Raw genomic sequence first — 19257 nt, forward strand, 5'->3', positions numbered from 1 at the left:
AGGAAAGGTGACGGCTGATTTTTCTTAGAGAGTGAAAGTGAAAACGTTAAGATAGACTTAGGATTCAACTTTATCCTTTGGACCAGCCCTTAGGCCCATCAAATTTTGGGGCAACCCTTTTTGGTAAAGGCATTATAAAATGTAGAGCCTTACAATGAACGGTTTGATCCATATAATAATTAATGTTATTATATTTTATTTATCCTGTAATTTGTGTTTGTTTAGATCGAGCTTGACCAACTTTATTTTTATATTTTATTTTGTGTCGAGTTAGAGTCGTCTTGACCAACTCTAATAGAATCTTTTTCTTACCAATACTATGTAATGCAATTAATAAAATCTTTTAGTTGAATATCTAATAATATCTCATATCTTTTAAATTGAATAATTATTTTCCAAATCTCATCTTTTATAAAATATTTTAAATAAAATAAATCTTTTAGAAAACCATTTTATATCTTATAATAAAACAAATCTTTTCACACAAATCTTAATATTTTTAAAGAAAATAAATCATTTCATTTCAATAATTAATAAACCACCGTGAATATATATTTTCTAATTTATTATAATTTTCCCAAACCACCACCTTGTGTATTTAATTTTAAATTGTTATAATTTCTTGGATCTTACAATAAAATTAGTTGGATTAGTTTTATCATTGAGTATATTATGAAAAATATATGCATACTTTTTCACATGCAAGATATTATAAGATAGTTTAAAAGTCACAAAACAATTCACAATGAACTAATTTGTAAGGAACTCACTTCCGTGCAAGTTAATTATGGCAAATTTCAAGGTCAACGTTTTTATCCGCATTTCAAAAGCCAACTAATTTCACAAACCATTAGAAGGCTATATATATGTATAGCAATTCATTGATGCATCAATTCAACAAAATTAATCACTATAATTCTAAAATGGGGTTAAGTTGGGTTTGGATGATTGTTGCTACTCTATTGGCATGTTACATTTTTGTAAAGAAAATAGTGAGAAAGTCGAATGAGTGGTATTATGATATGAAATTAGGAAACAAACATGGCTTATTGCCTCCTGGTCATATGGGTTGGCCTCTTATTGGAAACATAATTCCCTTCATCAAATATTTCAACTCTGGTCATCCTGATTCATTCATCAACAACTTAGTCTCCAAGTTCATATCTTTCCTTTTATCTTCCATTCTTTTTCTTTTTCATATTATATCTATATATACATATGCATATATGCACATTATATCATAAAATCTTACTCTTCTTCAATGTCATATTTCATTTTCTTTTGCTTTATCAATTTAGATAGTTATAAGTGAAATTAATTCTGATATTGGTAGAAATGAAAAAAATTAATAATCATATAAAGAAGAAAAATAAACTCGTTGTCTTGAAATTTTAAATTAAAATTAATGTTAATCTTTCATGTGAGTTGAGTTCATGTTATATTTACGTAATTTTTCTTAAAAAATTCATCCATGAGAATTATGTGAGTAGTCTCACATCGAGTAGAATACAAGAAAATAAAATGGGAATGTGTGGATCAAGGAACTTTTACATATTAATTTCATTAGTTTTTTTTTCATCTTTCATTTTATTTTAATGTTATAAGGTGGTCAATAGATTAAGGAGAACAAGAGAGGTAAAGATCAATAGTAACTCTCTTAATTAAGAAATATTATTCTATATGAAAGCTTTTGATAGAAGAAAAGTTTTCAGTTTATGAGAATTTAGCTTCGTAAAAGTATGATTTTCATATTTTATTTATCTTCTGATGAAATAGTACTCTCCAATACATTGTTTGGTCGGAGAGTTGACGATCTAAACTTTCCTAAATTCAAGTAAACGTTTTAGTAAAAAATTCAACGTTCCTTTATTAAATAATTGAGTGTGGCAACAAGTTAACGAATTCAAAACAACTTGCTAGTTTTTTATTTACGAGAAACTTTACATATATTACTAACAATATAATTTTGACCCACCAAACATAATTAACTTGTAGAACCATTATATTAAATATATAAAGAGTTTGAGTGATGAATAATTTTCATTAAAATTATTTTTATCTCTTTCTATGTGTATCTTAGAAAGTTAAAAGCATACTAAAGTTTATGTTTCAGATATGGAGAAAGTGGTATCTACAAAACTCATTTGCTGGGGAAACCAAGCATCATCATTTGCACACCTGAGATGTGCAAGAGAGTGTTGAATGATGATGACAACTTCAAGCAAGGCTATCCAAAATCCACCAGTGAGCTGTTGAAAAGCAAGGCTTTGACCAATGTGTGCAGTACAGAACACAAAGGTTTAAGAGAGTTGGTGAGTTCTGGAATTTTGGGTCAGAAAGTGCTAGCCATGAACCTAGAAATTGTGGAAAAGATAGTGATTAATTCACTGGAAGAGTTATCCAGAATGGAACAACCAGTTCAGGTTTTCAAAGAGATGGAAAAGATTTCCTTTGAAGTCATTGCTCACATCTTGATGGGTTCTCACATTCATTCCAACATTGAAAAGTTGACAGAGTTGTTTCACCAATTCTCCAAATGCAATCCCATTTATTCTCTTCCCATTAACTTCCCTGGTTTTCCTTTCCATCAAGGACTCAAGGTTACTTTCTTTTCTTTTTCATCCTCTTATCACCATGTTCATCATATAATCATTATTATTATTGTTCAAGTTGTCAAGTTGTCAATTTGGCCCCTATCGTGTGGCTCGCTCCGACTCACATGGATTAGGGCTAAATAAGCCCATAGGACAAAACAGTCTCCCATTTAAAAACCTTAACAAGACCAAAATGATCAACAAAAGTCCTACGGACTAGCATCAACCCATGGACCTTTTCTTAAACATGAAAAAATATTAAGTTTTTAAATATACTATTGGATATATAAGCAATAAGTAGTATGAAAATGAAAACATCAGCTCGAATCGACCTTCGATTCAGCACGCCCGTCTTGGCCTTCATCGTGGGTTAATTTGTCTCAAGCTTCGGCTTGGGCTAACCCATCATGATGTTCTCCCCAATTGGCCTATCTCAACCTTCAGCCTAGACGAGTAGGTCACCACCTTAGTCTCGAGGTGGTCCATCTCGACCTTCGATCTGGCTTAGCCTGTCTCAACCTTCGGCTCGAGTCAGTCCATCTCAACCTTCGTCTTGGACAGGCGTGTCTGACCTTCGGTCTAGGAAACACGTCTCGACCTTAAGCCTAGAGAGGTCTATCTCGACCCTCGAACTAGGTCAACCTGTCTCCACCTTCGATCCAGGTCGACCTGTCTTGACCTTATGCTAGTTAGCACATCTCGACCTTTGGCCTAGACCAACCCCTCACGACCATCGTCTCGGGGTTGTCCATCTTAACCTCTGATTCGAGTCAGCTCGTCTCAACCTTCAACTCTGGTCAATCCATCTCGACCTTCGTCTTTGACAGGCATGTCTTGACCTTCGGTCCAGGATGACCCATTTCGACCTTTAGCCTAAAGAGGCCTATCTCGACCCTTAGACTAGTTAGGCCATCTCAATTTTCGACCAAGGTCAACCTGTCTTGACCTTCTACTTGTGCTTGTCCATCTCGACCTTTAATCGAACTCATCCTGTTTCATTTTTTTGCCCAAATCAACTTGTCTTGTCATTTGGCCTTACTCAGCTCGTCTCAATCTTTGGCTCGACCCAACTCATCTAATCCTTCAATCTATGATGACTTTTCTCGTCCTTCAACCTAGACTACATGTCTTGCGCTTTGGATTAAGTCGGTCTACCACAACCTTCAGCCTAGGGCCATGTCAAGTTGTGTCAACCTTCAACCTATGCCGACTTGTTTTGACCTTCGATTCGAAACGATTCAACTGGACCTTTGACCCAAGCTGAAGGTGTTATATTTAAAAGTTAATTAAAGTCTTTATAGTGAGGTCAAATCCACCTTAACCCTGACCCTAACCCACTTGAGAGGAGACTTTAGGGACAAGTTTTTTCTTAGTGGGCTACTATTGGCCCAGAACCATGGACCATGGGTTAAATTGACAACTCTAGTTATTGTTATAAATTTTATTTTCCAATTTCATATTTATGATTTTGACTTTTTTTTTATTAATTAATATGCATTATGCATTTTTAAAACTTTACCATTTTGATCCAATAATTAATTTGCATATGCTTTTTTTTTATTTGTTATATTTTTTTGGTAATATATTACATATAGTGTTCAATTTCACTAAAATAAAAAGAAATAAAATAATGAGAAATTAAAAGATTTCAACAAAATTGGATTTTTGAGTGTCTAAGAGTGATATTAATAAGATTGTAAACGATCATAACAAAAATCACACCAAAAACTATGACAACCACAATAATGACAAGCGCTAAATATGTTTTTATAGTCATTTTAACTCAAAATTGTCAACTTTTCTTTATATTAAACAATATTTCTGGATTGTATTTGAGTTAGAACTTATTAAATGATATATTTAAACATCAACCTGAAAAAAATTTCACACATTTAAGTTAGAAGGACTATACATATTTATTTTTAAATTATTTTGAAAGATTGTGTTTCGTGCTTAAACTACCTATATAAATGTTTTGTTGTTGCATTTTTACGAAAAGTCATTTAAAATATCTTATCTAGCAAAAGCACGTGGAAGTTATATTATATTCCTGTGTAGAGCTCTATTTGTCACGTGGTAAATATTTGGTATGTATTTTACGGGATATGATGTTTTACATTACTTTTATCAAATACAATAATAAAATAGGTATATAGTTAAGTTTGGGATGGAAAACAACATTTTTTAACATAATTTTGAGAGAGAGAAAAAAAAAACATAACTAACCCTAATAAATACAATAACAATTATGATAACAATAACATTAAGCACAATAACAGTTAAAATAATAACAATGATAAAAATAAATATGAAAAAAGTATTAATTAGAATATCATAACAATGTATAAGTTTTTAACAATTGATTATAAATTTACTTAAGAAATTATATTATATAATTAAATTATACAGTTGATTATTATTATTTATTAATATTATTATTAATAATATATAATAATAATTATTATTATTATATATTATTATTATTTGTTATTAATATTTTTTAATATTAGTAATATTAGTAATTAATAAGATTATATAATAATAATAATATTAATATTATTAAAAATATAATTATAGTACTGATATATAATTATTAATAGTATTATTAATATTATTATTGATATATTAATATTATTAATTATTATTAATATATGATAATATTATTATTAACAGTTAAAGAATAATAATATTATTTTTATTATATAATATTATTATTATTAATAGTAGTATTATTATTATATTTTATAATGATTTTGCATGTGCAAGGACTAAATAGTGACCAAGTTTCAATCAGGAACTATTTTCAAATTAAGTTTAAACTTCAGGAACCAAAAACATATTTTTTTCCAGTTTTTGTGAAAAGCGTCGGCTGACACTAGTTTTTTTGTTTATAAAAAAAATTAAATAACACGTGACACGCCATTTGTTATTTTTAACGCCGTCCAAAAATAGGGACTAAAAACAATTATTTTGAAAGTACAGCCAAACAGTGATCAAGTTTCGATCAGAGACCATCTTTAAATTTGGGTCAAACTTGAGGGACTAAAAACATATTTTTTCTTATAAAAAAAAAAACTTTACAGTTTTAATATGATTTGAAATTAATTGACACATTAATGTTAATATAAACGCATGCAAGGAATCTATTTTAAGAATATATATATATATATATATATATTAAAAAAATATTTTATTACTAATCAATTTTAGTGACAAAATGTTTATTAGTCACTATAGTAACCAATTTAGATACCAATTTACAAAATTAAAAATGATTGGTTAATGAAATAGTCACTATTATAAATAAAAAATTATAATTGATCACTAATTAATTAGAAACCAATTTACTAACTAAATCATTTTCGCAGTCAAAATCTAGATAACTAATTTTTAGTGACTAATTTACTTTGGTAGTCAAAACCGCTAATTTTAAAAACCAATTTAATGACTAACTATAATTTTTTTCATAATAATAACTATTTTAGTAACCAATAATTGTTTACTTTGTAAATTGGTATTTAATTATTCAGTAACTAACAACGTTTAATCACTAAAATTGGTTACTAATAAGATGTTTTTTTGTAGTGATATATGGAGGCTAATTTGAGCTTTACTTGTTTTGTTTTTGTTTTTTTTTTTTTATGGTATGGTTTTAGGTACGAAAGAAGTTGTTGAAGGCCATTGAATCGATTGTGGGTGAAAGGAGGTCAATGATGAAAATGGTAAAGAAGGGAGAAAATAAGAAAGATCTGATTGAACTTGTTTTGGAAGCGAAAGGAGAGAATGATGAGGAATTGACGGACGAAGATGTTGCAGATATGTTGTTAATGCTTCTCTTTGCTGGTCATGAAACTACAGCAATGGCTTTGACTTCTTCAATTTTACATCTTACAAGACATCCACAAGTGTTTGCAAAAGCCAAGGTATTAATCTCAAAACTATCATTTATTTAAAAAAATTTATTTAAAAATTATACCCGTCCCCGTGGGTATTGCCCGAACCCGTCCCCGTTTTGACGGGGAATCCCCGCATTGACTGGGTATGGGTATGTTTTGACGGGGAATCCCCGCATTGACTGGGTATGGGTATGGGTATGGGGAATTCCCGACTTTTTCAATTGGGTATGGGGATGAGTATGAGGATGTACATATCCCCGCCATAATACCCGTCTCCGCCATATCTCCATCTCCATTTAAATTATTAAAATATTCATAATTAATTAAGTAACTATATATATATATATATATATACTTTCTATTTTTTATTTCTTTTAATTATTTGGTTTGTCATGAAACTCATTCGCATCTCCAATATATTTTTTATCTTATCATAACTTTTATGTAATTATGTTAAAATGATTTATGTTAATTAAAAAATTTTTATGCCTCACATTTGAATATTTCTATTATTTTTTAATATTTTTATTTATTATATATTTTCCTTTCACATGAGAATGTTTATACTCTCAATTTAAGGTAATATAAAAAAAATTATTTACTTATTATTATTAATTTTTGTTTAATTTGAAGAACTCTTTTGTTTCATTAAAATAATTTTCGTTATTTTTCAACTATTGAGTATATATGTTGATATTTGAAAAGTTTTCCTAGTTCTCTAAGGTATTTTTCATCTGATCATACCTTAATTATACATTTGATTTTCTTTGTGCGATTTCTTTCGATAGTCTCTCAAATTATTTTTAAAACACACATTTGTTAGTTTTTTAATATTTTTATTTATTGTTTATTTTCATCATGTAGAATAATATTTCGATATATTTTATCTAATTATTTTTTATTTTATAACTCATTATTAATCATACTATAATTTTTTCACTTTAAATTATGTTTGAAGTGGTTAAAATTATATATATATATATATATATATATAATGATATTTAGGAATAATATATGATAATTCACTACAAGAAAAACATGAAATAGTGACCGATTTAGTCAATAACCCATATGAATCACTATTTTCCGTCATTGGTGGTAGTAGTTGATTTATTGACTGAATAAGTGATTAAATTAGTTATTGAATCGGTACTTGATTTAGTGACCAATTTAATTACTAATTTATTTGTAATTTAGTGACAAATTTTTTGGGCACTAATGATATTTCTATTTAATTTTAACCACTTCAAACATAATTTAATAATTTGTTTTCTAAGGTATTTTTCATCTTATCATACCTTAATTATACGTTTAATTTCCTTTGTGTGATTTCTTTCGATAGTCTCTCAAATTATTTCTAAAACACATATTTGTTAGTTTTTTTAATATTTTTATTTATTGTTTATTTTCATCATGTAGAATAATATTTCGATATATTCTATCTAATTATTTTTTATTTTATAACTCATTATTAATCATACTGTAATTTTTTTACTTTAAATTATGTTTGAAGTGGTTAAAATTATATATATATATATATATATATATATATATATATATAATGATATTTAGGAATAATATAAGATAATTAACTACAAGAAAAACATGAAATATTGACTGATTTAGTCATTAACCCATATCAATCACTATTTTTCGTCATTGGTTGTAGTAGTTGATTTATTGTCTGAATCAATGATTAAATTAGTGACCGATTCAATTTGAATCGGTACTTGATTTAGTGACCAATTTAATTACTAATTTATTTGTAATTTAGTGACAAATTTTTTGGTCACTAATGATATTTCTATTTAATTTTAACCACTTCAAACATAATTTAATAATTTGTTCTCTAAGATATTTTTCATCTTATCATACCTTAATTATACATTTGATTTCCTTTATGCGATTTCTTTCGATAGTCTCTCAAATTATTTCTAAAACACACATTTGTTAGTTTTTAAATATTTTTATTTATTGTTTATTTTCATCATATAGAATAATATTTTGATATATTCTATCTATTTTTTTTTATTTTATAACTCATTATTAATCATATTGTAATTTTTTCACTTTAATTGTATAAATAACTTTTATTTACTACAATATAAAAATTTAATGTAATTGCTATGAATATTTTTTTGTCACTATCCAACATATATTGAAGTTTAAAAGATACAAAATCTATGTCAAAATTTTATTATTGTGTTTATTATTTGTTCTTTGTGTCATTTTGATCAAATGATGTATTATAACTTTTATTAGTGTATAAAAAAGAGATTCATTAGAATTTAAAAAATTGAACTAAACAAACATTTAAAATATGGAAGAAACAATCATCCTCCTAATATTGAATATTTGATAATATTATGTTTTCTTTACCGTAATTTTTTTCTCTTATAAAAATTAATATTGAAGTTGTTAGAACACGGGTACGGGTATGGGTACGAGATTATACCCGTTACCCGGTGGGGATGGGGATGGGACAAAAGTTTGATACCCGTTGGGTTTGGGTATGGGGATAGGGATGAATTTTTTTTGTGGGGATGGGTATGGGATAGTGAAACCCGTCCCCGCCCCGCCCCGTTGCCATCCCTAATATAAAGCGAAAGTCAAACTATTATAATTAAAATGATGTACCTATTAATAAAATATTGTAAGAGTTGAAAAATAATTAAAACCAATATATAGAAAAGGACACATAATATAATTCAGATACATATCTATTTACCTTCATCTACTACTTTAATTAATTAATTAATTTACCAAACACTTAACTTTAACTAATAGATTTACTGAACATTCATCAAGTTATTTTTTGTCAAACATAACTATGATCATATTTATGGCAGCTACATTTAACACATCTTCATTTTAAATAGACTTTCATAAACACTGAAAGATTATTTTTTTGGACCATTATTTATGTCATATAATTTTACATAAATCATGTGCAATGAGTAATCCATATTTAAAAAAAAAAAACTGTTAACCAATGCATGAATGAAAAATTAGTATTTTTATAAGCTTTAAATATAGTTAATAAGTGTTGCTGGAGCGTATGAATAAAACTTGCCTTGTATTTGGTGGAATTTAAAGATAGACCTAAGAAAAATAAATAATACATCATTCTAAAACAAGAACCAAATTAAAATATTGGGCTATATATATTGTTTTGACAGTGATATTTAAAATCCATTTATTTTATACAAATAAGTATATTTTAAGAAAATGTTCTTTCTCTCCAAAAAGAAACATTTAATAAAATCATGCGTGGAAACAACCACATAGTACATGGTTTAAAAATTACAGTTAAATTCCTTTAGTTAGGCTTGATTAGTAGAAAATTTCTCTGAGAAGAAAAAAAAAACTCAAATTCAAATAATAAATTAAGTACAAATATATTATCATAATACAATTTTTATATGTATCTTATTGATGTAAATTATATATTATAATTTATTTTTAGGATGAAATTTTTTTTTTTATAATAGTTATTAATTTTGTTAAGAATTTAATTATTTAGTTTTGGTAAAAAAAATTAATTACCTTTGTTAATTAACAAAATTTGACGCGAGACTGTGCATAAAAATGGAATTCTGATAAATGGTTTTGGTGCAGAAAGAGCAAGAAGAAATTGTGAAGGCAAGACCATCGTCTCAAAAACAATTAAGTCGTACGGAATTTAAGAAAATGCTTTATCTTTCCCAGGTAAGTATATACGTATCAGTATATTACGAAAATAAACTTTATGTCTAAAAAATCAATTCATTTTAATTCAAAATAACTTTATTTTTTATTTTCTTCTTGTTTATTTATTGAAAAATATGAAAACAAATGAGAAGATGGTGAATTTTGTGAATAATTGCATGCAGGTAATTGATGAAATGTTACGTCGTACCAATATTGCATTTTCTCTTTTTCGTGAGGCAACTAAAGACGTTAATATCAATGGTTCGTTCATATTTATTTCAAACATGTTAAAAAAGAATGGTTTCAATTTTATTTTTTATTAAATGATAATAAAATCTTTATAAAGCATTTCTAAATATTTTCAGGTTATATTATACCAAAAGGGTGGAGAGTTCTGGTTTGGTTAAGAGCTATTCATATGAATCCTAAATATTATCCAAATCCAGAAGAATTTAATCCATCAAGATGGGATGTAATATATGATTAATTATGTCAAACATTTTTTGGTGATTTTGAATAAATAATTTTATAAAATAATTTATTTTTGTGAGTTATTATTTAATGTGCAGGGCAACAATTCTAGGGCAGCAACCTTCCTTCCTTTTGGAGCTGGAACTAGGCTTTGTCCAGGAAATCATATTTTCAAATACGAAATTTCCATATTTTTACACTATTTTCTACTAAATTACAAGTAAGTATTATTTTCTTGTTATTTCTTTTATTTAAGATTATTTATGGTGAGGTAAAAGGTATATTTTTCACGTTTATTTAATTAAAGGAGTGATAATAAGTATATAATGGGATTGACAAAAGAGAAAAAAAGAAAAAAAAAGGGTCACAACAGTAAAAATATGTGATACGTTTCTATTCAAATAAAAACACCAGAAAAAAAGAAAATAAAAGATATCTTAGTCACCAAGTCACCATGAAACTAGAAGTATAAAAATATCATGTAGAGAAAAGAGAAAAGTCACAGAAGGTGAAAACCTATTTTTAAGAAGAGAGAATAAAAAATATTTATAAGATCAAATTAGTTTGTGTATAAATTAAAAAAAATAATGTTCAAAAGATATATAAAAAGGAACTTTTATAAATTACATTAGGAAAAAAAATTAATTTTTCTTAATTATTAATTTCTCTTTCTTAAAAGTTTTTCTTAATTAGCCAAATAAAAAGGTGTTCCTAATAATATATTATATAATAAAAATTGGTTTAAGGAGTTCTTTTTGTTATTTACCATAGATAATATCTTCCACTAAATCCTAAACTCTAAAAAAAACATCTTCCATGATTTTATCTTAGATTTATACCATGCACTCTTCAATAACTATTAATGAAAGCATAATTTATAAGTCAATGGAAACCTACTTTCTAATTAATGTTTCTCCTTTTTTTATTGTAAATAATTAATTTAATTTAAAAAACAGTTAAATTTAAATAAACAAACATTTTAAAAAATAGAACGGTAAAATAATCATTTTAGTTTACAAATATTAAATTTAAATACATAATCAATTAAAAAGTAAAAGTAATGTAATTCCAAAAAAAATCACATAAAATATAAAATTAAAAAAGTTATTTACAAAAAGATTCCTTTTGATAGTATATATATCTCAATAGTCAGAAATTTTTCTTCATTATTTTATTATTTTTCACTTTTTATAGGTTGGAGGAAACAAGTCCAGAAGGTCCTGAAGCTGTCTTCCCATTCTCTCAGCCACAAGACTTAGCTAAGCTCATAAAGCTCTCTAAATAACCTAATCGAGCATAATCAAAATTGCTATGTGTTGTTTTGGGTTTACTTTTGTGTTTACACTATACCCTTTTGTTCAATAAGAAGAATAAGAAATTTGTAAGAGTGAGTGTGTCTACTTGTGTAGAAGAAGAACAAAAAGTTTATTATTATATATCTGGAATGTATTTGTATATTGAAAATAATTCAATTGTGAGTCTAAGTCTCACATTGAATAAAAATAATAAAATTAAATATCATATAAAAGAAAATACCTATAAACTTAATGTTTGAGATTTTTTATTAAAAATTGTGTCAAATACCTTATATATTAATTTGTGTCACATATATATAACCTCACCTTAATAATGATCTTCTATATAAAAGAAAAAAACAAAAAACGCATTTTGATATTAGTGTTGATGATTCCTCATGGTGACCACTTAAATCGCTATAACAAAATCACAAGGAAAATATAGTTGGTCATCATAAGAAAAATATACCATATGAGAAATATTCACTCTTGAAAGGAGATTGTAGAGAATAACTTAAGTATGAGTCTTATAAGTTTCACGTTAGGTGAAGATAACAAAGTTAAATACCATACAAGAAGAAAAATTCATAAATTCAATATCTGAAAGTCTTACAGAGTGGAAATGAGTTGAAATATTCTAAATGTTTTATTCTTTATTTATTTATAATATTTTTTACCGGTGAAAATATGTTATAGTATTGTTTAAAGATATAAATTTTATTTCTAATTTTCGAGTTTTATTTTATCTTTAACTGTAAATGTTTGTTCAGATTCTGGGGTTACCTAATCATTGGTTAAAAAGGTTGTTTATGCCAAGTAAAATCAGGTTTAGGTTGCTTATTTGTGATTCACAACGTTAAATTTTATGCATAATCATAAGGTGTTTCCTTCATTTTATCATGATAGGTTACTGCGTTGTCTGAAAACTAGTGTGTTTCATTTTATTGCATAGTGTGTTCAATCTTAGTATATACTCTATTTCTCATCATACGATCCTTTAACTAAGTACGAAGAGAGGCTTATTAATCGTTTAAGGGTTTAGACAAAATCAGAAAATGTGAGGGGAGTAAAAAGTTCTCTTCAAAACAAAATAGAAACATTTACCTAAAGAATACTTAATTCACGCAACCTAAATTATTGACCAAATTACTCTTTTGATCTTTATTTTTCTCAAAAATGTTAAATTGGTTCTTCAAAAAAAAAATTGTCTTTTTTTTTAAAAATAATTCAATTTGATTTATCTAATTATTTTTCAAACAATATTAAATACATAAAATTCACAGATTGACATGTAACACTAATTTTAACATCATTTGTAAAAAACGGTAAAGATTAAATGTAACACCCCATTTATTGAATAAAACTAAATAAAGGATATGTCACACAGTATAATATAAGAAGCGAGAATAATAGAGTATAACGTCACTCCTACAATTATCCCAATTACTTAAAGGACGAATAAAAGAGGCACACCACGATGCCAGGTACAAAGTAAAGTAAGAGAGTGATAATGACTTAAACAAATTCCCAGAGAAAGCAATACAGGGGCCTTAGCCCTAAATGAAAAGCCCAAAGCAGAAGTCAATCCAAAGGCTAAGCAACGGAACCATCACCTCCCTGTTGACCACGGGTGTTCCTCGCATATGCTCACATCAACAAGTTGATGATCATTGCAAAAGAGAGTACCACACAGCAGAACACACAACAATAACAGAAGGGTAAGCTAGAGCCAAAAGTGGTTTTATCATGCAATCAGATATACTTTCACAATCAATTATACATACATCACCCAAGCATGTTATGACCTTCCAAAACAATACACTAAGACCTGACTCGACTCATCCGGATACATATAACCTGGTCGGATTCAGCGGATGCTTGCACTTGTGGTGGATACCTCTGCTCACCCCCGAGCCGCTCACCCCCGAGCTATGTGTTACAAGTGTTACAATGAATCAATTCCCTCACACACAAGGTTAGCCCTTAATGAGTTTCAGGCCTCCTGCTACTCTCACCACAAGAGTCAGTCCGCTCTAAGTGAGACTAACTAACTCCTTAGAGTGTCAGGATGCAATCCTTACCTTGAATCCTTACCAAGTTATATAGATGGGGCACCACCATGGACACCCACTAACAAGGGCCATGGAATTACGTCCCGACCACTGAAGCACGACCCTGAAAATCTCACCTAGAGATTCCAAGGAATTACGCACTGACACAGACCAATCATACTCAATCAATCAAGAAGGCTTAAGTAAGAACATACATACATATATATATATATATATATATATATATATATATATATATATATATATATATATATATATATATATATACACACACACACATATATCACATACCAGTGCCTCATAATTCATCTCTTTCATATTCCCAGTGAATCAATACCAACCCATTATTCTCAAACCATGAATATGGAACTCCATCTCATATCAATGCCAAACCACTTTGTTACCAACCATCTCGATTAGATCACAACCAAGATCATATCCAACCCATCATTTTCAAACCAAGGATCACACAGTTCTTGCATACATAACTCATTCATGCTCTTAACATGGTAATGAAATTTTGTAGTAGATCACCAATCAATATATATATAACACAACAAACATCGCACCAACTCAAGCATCAGCCTCGCTCAGGCCAGGAACCCTCGCTCAGGCGAAAGATCAGGCGACAGGTCCTCGCTTGGGCGAGATGGCCAACAGTGAGGGTTGATGGAACACAAATTCTCGCTTAGGCGAGCCCCTCCTCGCCTGAGCGAGTTGTCTCCTCGCTCAAAAACAAGGTCCCTCGCTTGGGCTGAAAACTGCAGCGACGAGCCAAAGTCCTCATGCGTTCTCGCTTAGGCGAGCCCCTCTCGCCTGAGCAGATGTCTCTCTCAAACGAGAGCTTTCCGCCTGAGCGAGAGCTCGAGTGTGAATCTGGCCTGTTCTGCAAATCTCGCCTGGGTGAGACAGGCCCGCTTGGGCGAGAACACGCGTTTCTCGCCATTGTTTCCCTGTACAGTCACATTTCCATATCCAAACAATATTTCCAACCATACCATACATCCATAGCAACATATAAGCTCAAACATCACGAAATACAAGCAAAACAACAGCCACCACACCAAACAAGAGGGTTCTAGCTTCCCTTACCTGGAAACAAGCTAGCACAAGACTCGTAAACCAACAACTAGCAAGCACAGCAGCTCCAAGATTAGCTCCGTGAACTGTAGGTACGCGAAACAAAGGGGAAACTGGATTATTAGCAAGGAACTTCGGTTGAGATCAAGACAATAAGGATAGGATAGGAGGAAATAGTTGAGAGGCTAACTTACTTGATTCAATGGAGTCCTTATAGCTTGACGAGAAAGAGGACGCAAAACCCTAGTAGAAAGTGCGACTGCTCAAGGAGGCAAGGAGTTCTATTTTACAAAAATGAGCATAATGATTAGGGTTAGGGCACATTAGGTCTGGTTTTCCACTTTGGGCCAGCCCTTTGGCCCATTAGTTTGGGATAACCTTTTTAATTTAGGCAGAAAAGAAATAACGAATTTAATGGGCCTTACATTCTCCCCAATAAGAAAAAATTTTGACCTCAAAAATGAAAACTTACCGGGCAAAAAGATGCGGATGTGATTTTTTCATGTCCTCCTCTAACTCCCAAGTCGAGTCACCTGTCCTCCGATCCCAGATGACTTTAACAAGGCTGACTGTCTTTCCTCGGCGTTCCTCAACTTTGTTATCTTCTAAAGCGATGGGGGGTACTTCCACAGTAAGATCCTCTCCGATCTGTATATCCTCAGCTTCTAACACATGAGCTGGATCAAACACGTACTTCCTTAGCTGAGACACATGAAACACCGGATGAAGATTTGCTAACTAAGGGGGTAAAGCTATCTCATAAGCCATAGGCCCAATCCTCCTCGTGATCTGATAGGAGCCAAGGAACTTAGGAGAGAGCTTCCTTGAGCGAAGAGCCCTTCCCACACCAGTGGTCCGGGTCACCCTCAAGAACACATGATCGCCGACCGCGAACTCCAAGAGTCTCCTCCTGCGATCCGCATAGGCCTTCTGTCTACTCTAAGAAGCCTGCATTCTGTCTCTCACCATCCTCACCTTCTCAGTAGTCTGCTCCAACAACTCTGGTCCCACAAGTACTACTTCCCCATCCTGATACCAACATAGGGGAGTCCTACACTTCCTGCCATAAAGAGCCTCATATGGCACCATGCCAATGCTCGTGTGAAAGCTGTTGTTGTAGGTGAACTCTATCAAAGGCAATACTTCATCCCAAGCACCCAGGTGGTCTAAAATGCATGTCCGCAATAAGTCCTCCAGTGACTGAATCGTCCTCTCAGACTGACCATCTGTTTGAGGGTGGTAGGCTTAACTTATGGTCAACTTGGTTCCCAAAGCATCCTGTAAGATTTGCCAAAACCGTGACGTAAACCGGGGATCCCTGTCTGATACAATGCTTGAAGGTACTCCATGTAGTCTTACAATTTCCTTAATGTACAGTTGGGTCAACTTTGCCATGGACATCCTCAAGTTCATCGCTAAGAAGTGAGCACTCTTAGTCAATTGGTCCACTATAACCCAGATTGTATCATGCCCCCTAAAAATCCGTGGCAAATGGGTCACAAAATCCATGGAGATGCTGTCCCATTTCCACACTAGTATCTCCAAGGGCTGTAGATTCCCACCGGGTCTTTGATGCTCCACCTTCACCTTTTGACATGTCAAACAAGCGGATACGAATTGTACGACATCCTTCTTCATTCCCTGCCACCAGAAAGATTTCTTGAGATCCTGGTACATCTTAGTCATGCCAGGATGCAAGCTAAGACGACTCTTATGCCTTTCCTCAAGGATTAAATATTTTACCTCAGCATCATCAGGTATACACACTCAACTCTGGAACTGTAGTATGCCATCATTACCCAAAGCAAAATCCTTTGCCTCATATGTCCCAAGTTGTTCTCGTACCCAGTTCAAGTTGGCATCCAATAGTTGCCTCTCCCTAACTGAATCCAAGAAATCATTAAATATAGTTAAGGTACTACACCGAATGGACTCGGACCCCAACTCCACCTGCAACTTCATTTCTCTAGCAGTCCCACCTCTTTGATCATGAGGTGTGCAGCATCTATAGTCTTCCTACTCAATGCATCAGCCACTACATTCGCTTTCCCCGGATGATATAGCAGTTCAAAATCATAGTCCTTCAGGAACTCCATCCATCTCCTTTGCCTCATGTTCAGCTCCTTTTGTTTAAACAGATACTTGAGGCTTTTGTGGTCACTAAACACACGAAACTGAGCACCATAGAGATAGTGCCTCCAAATCTTCAAGGCAAACACAATAGCTGCCAACTCCAAGTCATGAGTGGGGTAGTTTCTCTCATGAACTTTAAGTTGCCTTGAGGCATAGGCCACCGCCTTCTTTTCCTGCATCAACACACAGCCAATCCTCAGATGGGATGCGTCACAATAGACCTCAAAAGGCTTCCCTACATCAAGGATCACTAGTATCAGAGCACTGGTAAACCTCCGCTTCAGCTCTTGAAAGCTCTCCTCACACTTATCTGTCCAAGTGAAGGGTTGATCTTTCCGAGTGAGTTGTGTCAGGGGCGCCACTATCTTGGAGAATCCCTCTATGAATCTCCTATAGTAGCCAACTAACCCCACAAAGCTTCTGATCTCAGTTGCTGACTTGGGACTTTCCCATTTAACCACTGCATCCACCTTTGTTGGATCCACCGCTATCCCTTGAGCGGATATCACATGCCCTAAAAACTGAACCTCTTCCACCTAGAATTCACACTTGGACAACTTGGCATACAATTGCTTCTCCCTCAAAACACCAAGCACCAACCTCAGGTGTTCTGCATGCTCCTCCTGAGTCCTGGAATAGATAAGTATATTGTCTATAAAGACTACGACGAACTTATCTAAGAATGGCTGGAAAATCCTGTTCATGTAGTCCATAAACACCACTAGAGCATTGGTCACACCAAAAGGCATAACCACATACTCATAGTGGCCATATCTGGACCTGAAGGCCGTCTTCTGTACATCATCAGCCTTTACTAAGATCTGATGGTAACCCGATCGTAGAACTATCTTCGAGAATACTGATGACCCATACAACTGATCCATCAAGTCGTCAATTCTTGGGAGCGGGTACTTGTTCTTGATCGTCATTTTGTTCAGTTTCTTGTAGTCCATACACAAGCGTGAACTCCCATCCTTCTTCTTCACCAACAGCACTGGTGCTCCCCAAGGCGAAGTGTTGGGTCAGATAAACTGCTTCTCCATCAGCTCCTCTATCTGTTTCTTGAGTTCCAACAACTCTGCCGGAGCCATGCGATATGGGGCCATCGACACCGGACCTATTCCTAGTACCAGATCAATAGAGAACTCCACCTCTCTATTGGGAGGCAACCCTGGTACTTCATCCGGAAATACGTCTTCAAACTCATGCACCACAAGTATGACTAATGTTCCTTCCTTCTCCTCTACCTCCATACAGGCGAAGATTATGAAACACTATGCGCCACTCTAAACCTCATTCGCAACTTCCTGATGGGATATCACTTCCGGCTCCTCCGAGTCGGGGAATAATAGCCTCTTCTCTCGACAGTCTATGAGAATGCGATTGGCAGAGAGCCAATCCATTCCTAAGATTACTTCCAACTCCTGTAGAGGGAGGCAGATCAGATTCACTTTGTATCTACGCCCTTCCACCTCCACTGGACATCTGGCACACAAGGACGATGTCCTGACCAAACTCGACGCCGGAGTAGATACCACCAGCTCGAACTGTAGCTCACACACCAGCAGACCCAGACGTTTGACACAAGCATTGGACACAAATGAGTGTGTCGCTCCAGAATCATATAGCACACAACAACTAGCACCAGCGATCACACAACAACCAATAACCAAGTTACATGAGCCTGCCGCCTTCGTCCCTGTCATGGCGTACACTCTGCCCGTCGCCTGAGGCCTGTTGCCTATGTCCCTCCGCTGATGCTGGTGGGGAGTCTGCACTGGAGGGCACGACCCATGTATTGGCTGTCCTTTAAATTCCCAATTTTATTACAATTGAATATTTGTATCTGGTTCAGTTTAACATCGTTACGTTCCTTGGATAATTGTATGGAGTTACATTTAAACTCTGAGACTGTGCTACAGTATTATTTTAGTGTGACGCTTCCTTTAATTACGTTTATTAATTAAATGGGGTATTACAATTAATATTAAAACAGTAAGAATGCTGGTATGGGTATAGGTACAAA

General features: G+C 32.3%; 2 protein-coding genes across 2 annotated transcripts; one reads left to right on the forward strand and one right to left on the reverse strand.

Annotated features, from left to right (window-relative positions):
• The first annotated feature begins 923 nt into the window (after positions 1-923).
• Positions 924-12082, forward strand: LOC114166656 (beta-amyrin 11-oxidase-like). The gene is made up of 8 exons (XM_028051418.1): positions 924-1156; positions 2114-2600; positions 6251-6517; positions 10109-10198; positions 10363-10441; positions 10546-10652; positions 10750-10871; positions 11846-12082. Exons 1-8 carry the CDS (start codon positions 924-926, stop codon positions 11934-11936), a joined length of 1476 nt encoding a protein of 491 aa, XP_027907219.1. The 3' UTR covers positions 11937-12082.
• A 6435-nt stretch (positions 12083-18517) lies between these two features.
• Positions 18518-18937, reverse strand: LOC114165159. The gene has a single exon (XM_028049823.1). It carries the CDS (start codon positions 18935-18937, stop codon positions 18518-18520), a length of 420 nt encoding a protein of 139 aa, XP_027905624.1.
• Between the last annotated feature and the right edge of the window lie 320 nt (positions 18938-19257).

Source organism: Vigna unguiculata, chromosome 10 (genome assembly GCF_004118075.2).
Source record: "Vigna unguiculata cultivar IT97K-499-35 chromosome 10, ASM411807v1, whole genome shotgun sequence".
Lineage (NCBI taxonomy): Eukaryota > Viridiplantae > Streptophyta > Magnoliopsida > Fabales > Fabaceae > Vigna > Vigna unguiculata.

What these genes read in the sequence shown, in the direction of transcription:
- LOC114165159 (XM_028049823.1), bottom strand. Translation starts at nt 18,937, where the DNA reads ATGACAGGGACGAAGGCGGCAGGCTCATGTAACTTGGTTATTGGTTGT.
- LOC114166656 (XM_028051418.1), top strand. Translation starts at nt 924, where the DNA reads ATGGGGTTAAGTTGGGTTTGGATGATTGTTGCTACTCTATTGGCATGT. An exon ending in TTAATCCATCAAGATGGGAT is followed by an intron (nt 10,653 to 10,749) that starts GTAATATATGAT and finishes TTTAATGTGCAG; the next exon opens with GGCAACAATTCTAGGGCAGC. An exon ending in TATTTTCTACTAAATTACAA is followed by an intron (nt 10,872 to 11,845) that starts GTAAGTATTATT and finishes CACTTTTTATAG; the next exon opens with GTTGGAGGAAACAAGTCCAG.